Below are 12,973 nucleotides of genomic sequence, written 5' to 3' on the forward strand. Positions count from 1 at the left end.
TCTACCTCCTTGGCTAAATTTATTCTTAGGTATTTCATTCTTTTAGATGGTATTGTAAAAGGAATTGTTTTCTTAATTTCCTTTTTGCATTGTTCATTGCTGGTGCATAAAAACATAATTGATTTTTGTGTGTTTATCTTGTACCTTGCAACTTTACTGAACTTGTTTATTAGCTTGTTTATTAGATTTTTTTGACAGACACCATCCCGGAAGCTGCTCCACTCAAGGAGACGAAAACCAAGGCAAGTCTCTGTGCTACCCCTCAGGGAACGGCCATATAACTCAAAATGCAAAAACATGATTTTTTAAGAACAAGGTTCTTATTCCTCTCCCCTGCCCCCAACCTCCACCACTGTTCCAATGGCTGCTGCTGAACTAGAAAATTGGGGATGGCAGGCATGTAAGCAAAAATGCCATAACACTTTCTTACCGAAATTTAGCAGCTTCTTTCTTCGTTAAGCACTATTCTGGTTGCTATAAGTTTTTTACTCGATTCCAGTACTTTAAAAAAGTTGATTTGTCAGTTACTGCCAACTTAGTGGTTGCTTCCATGGAGGCAGTGATTCTTAGAGCTCCCTACTCCACCATTTTCCATAACTAGTAACTTTTTTTAACAAATAGAATGTGGCAGAAGTGACAGTGTGCAACTCCTGAGACTATATAATAAAAGGCATTGAGATTTCCTCCTTGTTCTCTCTCTTGGACCACTCACTCTGAGAGAAGCCAGTTGCCACAGTGTGAAGACCCTCAAGTAGCCCTGTGAAGAGTCCCACATGGCAAGGAACTGAGGCAGCCTGCTAACAGCCATATGAGTGAGCTGTCTTGGAACTCCAGTCCTTCTCAAGTCTTCAGATGACTACAGCTCTGACCAACACTTAGACTGCAATTTCATGAGAGACCCTGAGCCAGAATCATCCAACTAAGCCATTCCTGCAGTTCCTATCTACAGACACCATGAAATAATAAATGAGTGTTGTTTTAAGCTGCTAGCTTTTGGGGTATACGATATTTAAAGCTGAGGCCCAAAAGATAAGAACAACCTGGTTATTCAATGAGTTCCCAGGAACAAGACTGTTTCAAGCACAGGGAATAGCACATGCACAGGCTCTGAGCAAGGAAAGGTCTTTCGCATGTTAAAAAAATTAAAAATCTGCAAGAAGATTAATGTAACTGAAGGTCAGTGAAGGAAGAAAATAATGAAGAAAGAGATCACCAAAGTGGCAGAAAGCAACCAAAGTGACTGTAGCAAGGTCTTAAAAACTAGTAAAAAGTGCTAAGTTCTTGGGTAGTCAATGGTTCCCTATCCATCAAAAATGGAAATCAGCCTATAATTAAGTACAGGAAGATAAGAGCAAAGCAAAAATAATCACTTGTCCATTGACAGCTAATTAAAGGCAGTTCACTAGCCCAGCACTCATAAGAAGCTTGCATGAGGTGAAAGAAAGGCAGATGGGTATCACCACAGAGGCAAAGACGAGACTTTTTTGAGAATATAACCTTATCAGAAATTGTATAACTCTGATAAGCCAATGTTGTTTATTTTTGGAAGCACTAATAAATATTTGATTGAAAAGTGAGCATAGAGTATTAATGAAGGAGCAAAGGAGCTTAAAAGTAAAAAATCTAGTTTTATTCTTGGTTCCTCACCAGCTTTGTGAACTTTGGTAAATCACTTCTCTCCTAACCTAATTTCACTCAACTGCAAAATGGAATAATAATATATACATGACCAATCTTACTTTTTTAAAGATAAAAGGAAACAATATATGGTAAAAGTGCTTTGAAACTGCAAAAAAAAACCCCCACAAAAAATTAACATTTACAAATGTTAATTGGAGAGAAATCAAAAACTAACTGTATCTATCATCACACAGGAACCCAGGGTGGGAACTATAAAACCCTTTACATCACCTTTACATCATCCCATATCACTTATTTATCTTTGCAGAATTAATACACAATCACAAAGTTATGAAAAAAACACTGGTATGGCGATGCTATTTAAAATTCTAAACAGTGAATTCAGTGGTAAAACATTTTATATCTAGGGGCCGGCCCCGTGGCATAGCGATTAAGTGCGTGCTCTCCGCTGCTGGCGGCCCGGGGTTCGGATCCCGGGCATGGACCGACACACCGCTTGTCAAGCCATGATGTGGCGGCGTCCCACATAAAGTGGAGGAAGATCGGCACGAATGTTAGCTCAGGGCCAGTCTTCCTCAGCAAAAGGAGGAGGATTGGCATGGATGCTAGCTCAGGGCTGATCTTCCTCACACACACACAAAAAAATTTTATATCCAGAATATAAACTTAAAGCATCTGTCTCACCAGGCAGTCCATAGTCACTGCCAAATGAATAACCGATTTAGCCAAATATCTAAAGAAAATGATTATAAGTCAGCTTGGCAAAAATGCACACTTGTCCTTGTCCTGGGCTACCATATAACACAAGGTTTAATAATTAGTGAAAAGGGTAAAAGAATTTCAAAAGAAATCCCAAGTAGATAACCAGTCTCTGAAATTAAAACTGAATTTGAATCAGCAGAATAACACTATTTGTATAAAAAAACTGTAAGATATAAAAAAAAAAACTTGTAGGGAAAATATAGATGATGATATCAAAGACATTTTCAATCAGTAAAAAATAAGATAGTATCTGTGTTTTCATATTTTATGAATACCACGAGGTATTCATCTCTATATTTTTAACCAGAAAAAAAATTTATAATTTGAAACAAGGAAAAAATAATTAGTGAAGAACAAAAGCATTAGACATTATAGAATGTGATACATAGATACAATTATTTTATTTTGTTATTAAAGCGCACTGATGTAGCAATATAAAGTAAATGAAATAAAGTGGTTTAATACGTTAAGTCCTTATATGTCCCTCCTGCTTTCTCTAGTAACCCATCTTCTACTGTGGTACTCTTTATCCACAGCACAGTTGATGACCAGTTAAAAGAAAGTTCCAGAAGATATGACACAAAATTGACCAAATTCAAGACAACATTTATTCAACAAACACAGAATTAGTGTCAACTAGACACTAGATACTGAACAAGCCTACTCTATCAACCTTACATTCGTACGTAATCACTAATTAAGACATCAGTAAAGGATAGCAAACATTTAATGCAAACAAAATATATTTTGAGATTTAATGAACAAACATACCTCACTTGTACAATAAAACAGTAAGGGCTATTGATATAGAAAAAACCAAAACTATACAAAAATAACAGAAGAAAAAAATCAACTTTTTGAGGGTAATTACGAACCGAATTTTCTTCTTCCTCTTCCAATTCTCGCTGCTGTTCTTCATGTCTCTTAGCTTTGATCTCCATAGCTTCTGTGATCAGGTCTCTTAAAATTGATACAGGTTTTGCATTCTTGATAAAAGGATGCTAGAAAAGTAAAATTCAATGGTACAAATTCAAAACATTTCTCTGAATTATATCTAAAAAATGTTACAATAACACATAAATGCAAACCAAGATCAAAAGCTTCAATAATTGTTCTTTCATCCAGAATTAAATGTATAGGTTAAGAAAAGAGAATATTTCAGCTGCTTTAGAAATAAAGATTTTGCTTTTAGGTTTACTTGTTTTTAAAAAACCTTTAAAGCACACATGCAAAAATGCAATCCTGATAATAAAATTACATTACCCTTAAAGATATAATTGTCCAAAGGAAATGTAGATTAGGTAGTAAAAAAAAAAAATTTTAAAAATAAACAGATTGGTGATTACATTATATATAAAAATAAAATTATTCTGGTATTAGTTACGGATTTTAATTAATCTTAACAAACCGACAGCCAGAATCAATGGTCAAAAGGAGGGCAACTATTTTGTTACCTCTTTTACGCATTTTCTATTTTATTATGTCTTGAATAATGTACAGTAATCATTTCCAATGGAGAAATAAAAAACAGCGATAGAAGAAAAATATTTTCCAGAAAATAAATATTGCTTCATTTCTATACTATATATAAAAGAACTTTTCAATTCTTTTTTTATACCATCCTGATCTAGCTAAAATATCTAAGTTTGCTATAATTCTGACAAACAGAAGTGAAACACCAGGATAGACGTGGCTTATAATGACTTTTTTTATTGAGGGGGGTTGTGTGAGAGAAAGTAGAGGGAAAGGTTATAGGAATAATTTGGGATAAATAACCTTATTTTGAGAAAGCAACATAGCTTCAAAACGTAATTTTCATAATTATATCTCAGTAGATAGAATCAGCGAAAAGCCATCTGAGTTACTTAATACAGATCAATAGAACACAAAAATATTCTTAAAGACAAAAAATTTTAGTGCTAAAGAAGAAATTACCGACATTTGGAAGAGGTTTTAAAATAGTGAAGATATCATTTGAGAAAACTATGAGTAAGAATTTTACCAGATTACAGAAATATTAGATCTCTGGCAAAGAACCAATAAATTCTTTTCTAACAGTTATAGACTAATCACTAGATAAATTAAGTTCTATTAACACAGCTGTGGAGGAGACTCCTAGTCATCCACCAAAACAGAGTTGTGGCTAGACCTGTGGCTGCCCAGCTAGATCCTACATTTCTCAGCCTCTCTTTCAGCTGGTTCTGACTGTGACTAGGTTCTCACCAATGGAATGTGAGTGCCAGTGCTGTGTTCCACTTCCTGATCTTAAAGCATTGAGTGTGCACTCTTCCATGATTTCTCTCTCTCTACTAAGCTGGGAAACAGACCAAGATAGTGCCCTAGAGGATGGTGGAGCAACAAGAAGAAAGAAATCCCAGTCTTACTCTGACAAATTTTGAGAAACACTGGTGGAAAGGTCACAAAAAATAATAATAATTGAAGATATGTTCTTTGCCCTTAAGGAATTTATTATGTAGACTAAAGAATAAAAGACAGACAAAAAAATTACAATGCGACATACAAGTTACATTCACGATGGGTTAGCACAGTCTATATGATTAAGAGATGTAAAGGGAGAAAGATGAGGTAATCTCAGATGCTTCATATAGAAGAAATGGACCATTTTAGGGAGGATGAAAAGAATGAACAAACACACAAAGACAGGCGATGTATGTTAGAACACAGCAGGAAGATCTGAGTAGCCAAAACAGAAATACTATTTAAAGAAATGGTGTTCTGTGACTTTAGATATAGGCAGTCTAGAAGGATTAATGCCGAGGATGAGATGCCTGAACTGTCTGAGAGCCTTTTAATTACACAAACAAGAGAATAAGTGTAAGGAAAAGAATGTCTTTGATAGCATAATCTTGCAGTAGAGTTTAGAAATGAAATAGAGTGGGGAGAAACTATAACAACATAGGTGTGAATTATTAAGACCCTGGGCTAAAAAATTAGCTGCCACAATCAAGAGGAAATAGTGAATCTGATGGAAGAACTCTTAAGAAGGATTTAGTGACTATTTATTAATAGAAGTGAAAGAAGACCAACACTGCAAAAACTGGGAACCAGTAGAATGGAATCCCCTTGAAAGGGCTTTGAAATCTCAAATTGTAATATACCTTACCTTCTCAGGGAAAACTATGAGCCAATGCTCTAAGCCACAGTTTTATCTTAAAGAACTGCCAAAGTAGACATATGGTTCATCTAGTCTGGTGCAAATTTACTTTTGTGCAGTTCATTGTGAACTGACTACATAGAGTTTTGCTACCATTAGTCTACAGAGCTTAACGATCTTAATCTCAAAATCACAATAAGTCTGATTTCATTTGTACTCATGTTTTCTCTACATAACTGCTACAGACATGATTTTGACCAACAAAGAGGAACTGGTCAATAAAGTTAAAAGGGTACTTGAAGAACACGGTCATGTTATTTGAGCATTCTTGACAGTCAGAAGAGAAGTTTTATCAGATACATTGGCAAATTTTTAAAGAATATTTTTAAAGGCTTTTTTAAAGCAGCAGGCAGTAAAATTTAAAAATGCAAAGCAACATAAAAAAGAACAGAACTACAACAAGAAAAACCAGAGAAAATAAGTTGGCAAAAATAAAACAGGACAATTGTGATTAAAATGTTATTAGCATATACCAAAGTAAATAAAAGGACTTAATTTCCATTTATTAAATAGCATTTTAGTTAAATACTAAAACACACTTAGTTCATAAGATAAATTCAACTACACTCCTTCTACATGAGGTATACTTAAATAAAATAAATCCAACTCATGTTTCTATAAGAGGCATCCTGAAAAGAATTTGGGTAAAAGTCAAAGATAGGCAATGAAATATTAGTCAAACATAAAATGATATCAAGAATAACATGATCAGGGGCTGGCCCGGTGGCATAGTGGTTTAAGTTAGTACACTCCACTTTGGCGGTCTGGGGTTCACAGGTTCAGATCCTGGGTGCAGATCTACGTACTGCTTATCAAGCCATGCTGAGGTGGCATCCCATACACACAGTAGAGGAAGACTGGCACAGATGTTAGCTCAGGGACAATCTTCCTCATCAAAAAAAAAAAAAAAATAACAACATGATCAAAAGAAGTGGAATTGAAGGCAAAAAATAATAAATGAAGAAAGAGTCATTTAATATTAAGGGACATAATACAAAGAAAGGTATAGTTATAAACTCGATATATTAATATAGCATTATGATACATAACAAAAATTATAGAGACATAAGAAGTTGATCTAAATAAATAGGACATGAGATTTTAATATTCCTTTTTCAGTCATTGAGAAATAAAATAGGTAAAAAATAAAGATAAAAATGATTTGAATAATATAATCAGATTGTGTTAACAGAAAAATCAATAAACACCTTTTTGTTAAATGCCAAGAGAAGCATGTGGTACCAGCATATGAATGAAAAGAATGACGAAACAGAGTATAGTGCTCAAAAATAGAATATACTATACAAAATAAACTGGCATATTATGAAGACAGCATTTCCAATCAATGAGGAAAATATAACAAATCAAAAGTGGCACTGAGATAACTGCCTATCTTTGGCGGGGGTAGGGGCGGAATTAAACTACATCTTCACCACAGAAACACCAAATTCCAGATAGATTAAGGAGTTAAAAAAATGGAAATATAAAAGAACCAGAGGGTAATATAGGAGAATATATATTCAATCCAATGCCATAAAACAAAAGAAAAAAAAATGAATGAACTAAAAGTATATTTGTAACATTTATGTCAGACAAGAGGGTGATTATATGAAGAGTTTTTAAAAGAATATCAGTAAGAAAAAGATAAACACACCAAATTCTAAAAGGCACTATCGTTTCACTATTGCTAAATGTATCTAAAGTAAAACCTAAACTAAAAGAAGGCGAGAAATCTTAAACTATCTGAACTAATGAAAAGACAGAAAATAGGGGCCGGCCCGGTGGCGCAAATGGTTAAGTGCACGCGCTCTGCTGCGGCGGCCCGGGGTTCGCGAGTTCGGATCCCAGGCGCACACCAACACACTGCTTGTCGAGCCATGCTGTGGTGGCGTCCCATATAAAGTAGAGGAAGATGGGCACAGATGTTAGCTCAGGGCCAGTCTTCCTCAGAAAAAAAGAGGAGGACTGGCATCAGATGTTAGCTCAGGGCTTATCTTCCTTACAAAAAAAAAGAAAAAAAAAGACAGAAAATACCCCAAATCAACTTATCACATTCTTGATCAAGTATTTTAAAAATTTAGGCTGCCTGAAAATTTATTCTTTTAAAATCTGAAATATTTCCTCTTAAATTTTGTTCACGTTCTGAATTATCAATTTCTGAACTGACAGAGTTCAAGTTAATGATTTATTCAAAAAAGCTTCAGAGAAAACAAGCGTTTAAAGTAAACCAAAGAAAAAACTTCTGCTTCTGGACAGATTGAGTAGCCATAATTTTCCCTATATCTCTCCATTAAAGTACAGCTAAAACCCTGGACATTACATATAAAACAAACACAGGAAGACGCTGAAAGGTAGAGAAAAAGTGGCAGACTGGCTAGGGACTGTGGGACTTGAGAAAGGACATAGCTGTGAGTTCCATGGGTTTTCTTTTTACCTCATTTATCCCAGACTGGCTACTGGAGATGTCAGCAACCTAGAAACACCAACGGACACAAACTAAAAAAAGCCCCTGCAAAAGCTGCTCTCTTGAGCCAAAGGATCAGGAAAGGGATAGTTAGGCAAGACAAAACTTTTAGACAACCACCATTCTACTCCAGCCAAACACCACAGAGAAAACACTGGCCTCACTCTGACCAGCAAAGGCTGAGTGGGGAACCTAGATTTCTACCCTCCAAAGGTTGTTCAGTCTATGGAGGTGGTGTCAGAGAGACCAAGTGTTGAGCTAGGGCATTCATCTCCACCACGCAGTATAAAAAGTGCTCACCCACCCCAAGTGGAGAATGTCAGTGGAGACCATGTGGGAGCTTGGACTTATACCCCTACCAGGTTATAATAAAGAATCCTCATCCCTCCCTACTAGAGTGGGATTACAGGAGGTCTAATGGAAAGTCAGAACTTTAATCACCACCCAGTTATAGCGAGGCCCTGCAGTGCCAGTAGAGGCCACTGGGGGAGCCTGAACTCTCACTCTTTTCCAGTAGTAATAAGGAACCCCTACCCTACCTACATGTCAAAGGAGACCAAGCGGGGGACTAGGACTTCTACTGCTATCTGGCAGAAGTGAGATGGCGCCCCTCTCCCCCAGTGAAGCAGTATCAGAGAACACCTATTATAAGAGAAAATTTAAATAAGATACAGAGCCTCATAACGTAATACCCCAAATGTCCAGGTTTCAAATGAAAATCACTCACCATACCAAGAAGCAGGAAAATCTCCTTAAATGGGAAAAGACAATCAACAGACACAACATCAAGATGACATGGATGTCAGAATTACCTGACAAATATTAAAGCAGTCATCATAAAAGTGTTTCAATGAGCAATTACAAACATGCTTGTAAACAAATGAAAAATTAGGAAGTCTCAGCAAAGAACCAGAAAATATAAAAAAGAAACAAATGAAAATTTTAGAACTGAAAAATACAATAACAAAAATAAAAAACTCAATGCTCAATAGCAGAATGAGGACAGATGGATGAATCAGTGAATTGGAATACAGAACAATAAACATTAGACAACATGAACAACAAGAGAGAAACCAGACTGGAATAAAAATGAACAGAACCTCAGGGACCTGTGGGACTAAATCATAAGATGTAACACTTGTGTCATGGAGCCTGAGAAAGAGGGTAGGGCTAAAAAAGTGTTTGAAAAAATAATGGCAGAAACCATCTCAAAATTGGCAATGATTTGCCAACAATTCAAGAAGCTGAACAAACCCCAAACAGTATAAACCCAAAGAAATCCATACCAAGACACATCATAATTAAACTTCTTAAAATTAAGACAAAGAAAAATCTTGAAAAGAGCAAGGGGTAAAACATTTCAGATGACAGATTTATCATAAGAAGCCATGGATATCAGAAGAAAGCGACACAACATTTTCAAGTGCTGAAGGAAAAGATCTGTCAACCAAGAATTCTATACCCAGTGAAAATATCCTTCAGGAATGAAGAAGATATTTTCAGATGAAGGAAAATTAAGAATTTGTTGCTACAGAGCTACCCCAAAAGAATGGCTAAAGGAAGTCCTCTAAAAAGAAAGGAAGTTAAAAAAAAAAAAAAGGAACTTTGGAACATTAAGAGAAAGAACAATCAAAAGAGTAAAAATGGGGTAAATACAATAGATTTCCCTTATTCTCTTGAGTTTTCTCAGTTGTTTAAAGGTTAAAGCAAATATTGTAACACTGTTTGATATTGATCTCATTGTATGAAGAGGAAGTGTTTAAGACAATTATATTATAAATGGGCAGGACAATAAGGTAGATAAAGTTCCTATCCCTCACTTGATCTGGTAAAATGAAGAATAAGTCATATGACATAGGAGTTCACAGAGTAACCCATGACATCACCACCTGTTCCAGCCAAGTCCAGGAGTCAGTTGAAATAATGGCAGATCTCAGTCAACCTAACATTCTCGTAGGAGGCCAGCCTGGGCAGCAGTTGATTTTCAGGTTCTAGGCTGCCCACCAGCAGGTATAAGGATCATCTTCAGATCAGGAACTCTAGTGTCACTAGGCTGAACTTGAATCTTGTACTTTGATATCTCTGAGGTTTCAATTTCCTCATTGTTTAAAAGCTACTAAGAGTTCAACTCAACAATCTCAATGGATCCTTTCAGTGTATGATTCTTTTAAACTTACACAATTATCTATCTTGTGTCATAGACAATAAACCACTATAAAAAATTCAGCATGAATTTCTTTTTAAAAACTGTTTATTTATCAGAGTCTAGAAATCAACATGGTATAATTTGTACATGCAGGCTATAGACATGTATCCACTAAATCTTGGTAAAAAGATTGTCCTCTGAGAGTTGAAATATAATTTAACTCATAATATGTATGACATATGTAAAACTCCTTTAAGAGAGAGAATGGCTTCTAGGTGTCCGGCAAAATAAGACTCTGATGAGTCTAATGAGACTCTAATGAGACTAAAGATAATTATCCTATCTAAAAATTTTTTTAAATCAGAGGTTTGTTATGTTAAATAAACACATAATGAATTCAATACACATGTATTAAACACTCGATACCAGGAGTGCAAAAGTAGTCCTCTCCCAAAAGGTATAGCCCCTGACCTTGAATTAGGACAAAGACACAGAAACAAATTATTTAATTCTAATATGGTAAATAATACGCACAGGGTGCTTATGGAAACACAGAGAAACAACCAGCCTAAACAAGGACGAAGGGAAGGCTTCCTGGAGGAGTATCTAATTTGAATTAGAAACAATAAGACAGTGAGTAAAAAGAAGCCTATTGGTGAAGGGGGTCTTTAATCTAGGGGAGGTGGGTGGGGGAAACAGCAAGAGAAAAGGTACAGATGATTGAAAAAGCACAGTCTGTATAAGAAACTACAAGTCTATTATTTCAGTATTTATAGAGAAAAAAAAGGAGGTCAAGCAAGGGGTCAGTTAAGAGGTCAGACAAGGACACCATATTATTAACAGAGGGCCTTGAATGGTCAACAATAGCAAAAATAGAAGTCAAGAAAGCAAATATGGGCTCATAAGCACTATACAAAACCAGTTGCATTGTTTGCCCTTATTACAAATGCTTGAGCCAAACACAACTAGAAGCTAGAGGGTAACAGAGCTGGTTAACGTAATCTATACAGGTCAACATCCTGAGCAGAAAGGAGAGTGGAGAAAGAGTGAAGAGTGGGGTTAGGGGTGGCAAATGGAATAAACCTGGAACAATCACTTAATCACTGTGTGATCTTCAGTGAGTCATCTAACCTTTCTGGGCTTCATTCCCCTCATCCACAAAATTAGGGAATTATACTAGAACATTTCTTAAATGCTTTTCCATCCTAAAAACTCTAAGTAAAAAACAATAGAATTTCTCTTCTTAAGAAGATTAGAAAAGATTATTGGAGAAAGACTAGAAAGAAATATTGGTTAAATTATCCAAAAATCAGTTACCAGATATCTTTGGATTTACTTTCACCATCATATTTTGTGCTATTTGTCCCACTTCTGCTTTTTCTTCCCCCCTCTCCTCCTTTCTTGCCTTCTTTGGGGTTGAATAATTTAGACACTCAATACAATAACAACACCAATAAGCCCTTGATTTAAGTGCTCAAAATTCCTTTGAAATGCTAACAATACTTCAAAATAAATGTTTCAATTAATTAATTTTTGAAAGGTAATATTTGCACATAACACAAAACTCAAAAGGCTCAAAAAGGGCCTTCATCAAAAAGTAAGTCTCCATCCCACTCCTGCTTCCATACAGTTACCTTCTGTGGAGGCCAGTTTCTTGCTTATTTTTCCAGAGCTATGCCACTACAAGCACTGACACATGTATATACACATATGTGTGTGTATTTTGCCAATCACTCTTCTCAATAGATCTTAGACTGCTTCCAACTTGTTCACCGATATTTATGCTTTTCCAATCTTTTGCCATTACAATGTACTATGAATATTTTTACATAAATATTACTTCACATATGGTTAACTTTTTCTGTAAAGTGTAATTGCTGAGTCAAAGAATATATGCTATTTTATTTTAGATAGCTATTGCTAAATTGCCTTCCATGGAGATTGAGTACTAAGTTAAATTTTCATAATAATAAACATTATATTTAAGATCCTATTTCCTACACTTCTCAACAAATCCTTTTTTAAAATAGTACTCTTATAGGAGAAAAATGGTGTGTGTGTGTGTGTGTGTGTCTTTCTTTATCAATCCATATTTCCTGGGAGTTTACATCTTTAGAAACCAGTTAATGAAACTCACAGCAATTCCAGTCAATGTCAGAAAGCTAAAAGGTATAAAGAAAATATCCTTCCCTTAAAGGCATAAGCACTGACCTGTAAAAGTTGTGTTGCAGTAGCTCTCTGCTCAGGATTCTTCACTAGGCACTTTTTAACAAAATCAGTGAAATCATCAGACCAAAGTTCTGGCTTCCTGAATGTTGGTGGTGGATTTGTGGGAATCATAAAAATAGCCTAGTAAAAATGAAATATCCACAAAACACAGTAAGAATCACAACAGCACACCAAATAAACAAATCTCTTTATCTTTTTATCAGACTCTAAATCTGAAAAACAAATTTAAGCTCTTCTAGGATTTCCAGTAAGATTACAATTCAGGAAGCAAGTCCATCTGCTACTAATGTAATCATTTCCCATTAAATTTCCTCTATTTGAATTGTAGCTCATTGAGCACATCATTCTTTATTTTATCTATTATTTTTAATCAGTCTCCAAAGTGGACTGCATTTCTAGCCCTTTTACCACACTGAGGACATTCTCTAATTAAACAGATATATCCTTAAATTTTCAGCTTCATGTAAGTACTACTGCTCAAAATGGCTAGCAGCAGTCCAATTTGCTTCTGCAATCAAAAATATTTAAGAATAAATAAAATTACTGCTGTGATTTG

General features: G+C 35.3%; 1 protein-coding gene across 3 annotated transcripts in view; it reads right to left on the minus strand.

The window, feature by feature from the left end:
• Positions 1-12,973, minus strand: part of STK3 (serine/threonine kinase 3) — a 295,939-nt gene that overhangs the window by 120,359 nt on the left and 162,607 nt on the right. For 2 of the 3 annotated variants that reach the window (XM_058564700.1, XM_058564699.1), the window contains 2 exons: positions 12,400-12,537; positions 3,279-3,404 (listed from right to left, as the gene is read on the minus strand). In XM_058564700.1, the coding sequence (XP_058420683.1) occupies positions 3,279-3,404; positions 12,400-12,537 (264 nt within the window). The remainder of the gene's footprint in view (positions 1-3,278; positions 3,405-12,399; positions 12,538-12,973) is intronic. The other variant, XM_058564697.1, reaches the window with a different exon arrangement.

This window comes from Diceros bicornis, chromosome 21, assembly GCF_020826845.1.
Source record: "Diceros bicornis minor isolate mBicDic1 chromosome 21, mDicBic1.mat.cur, whole genome shotgun sequence".
NCBI classification, from domain to species: Eukaryota; Metazoa; Chordata; class Mammalia; order Perissodactyla; family Rhinocerotidae; genus Diceros; species Diceros bicornis.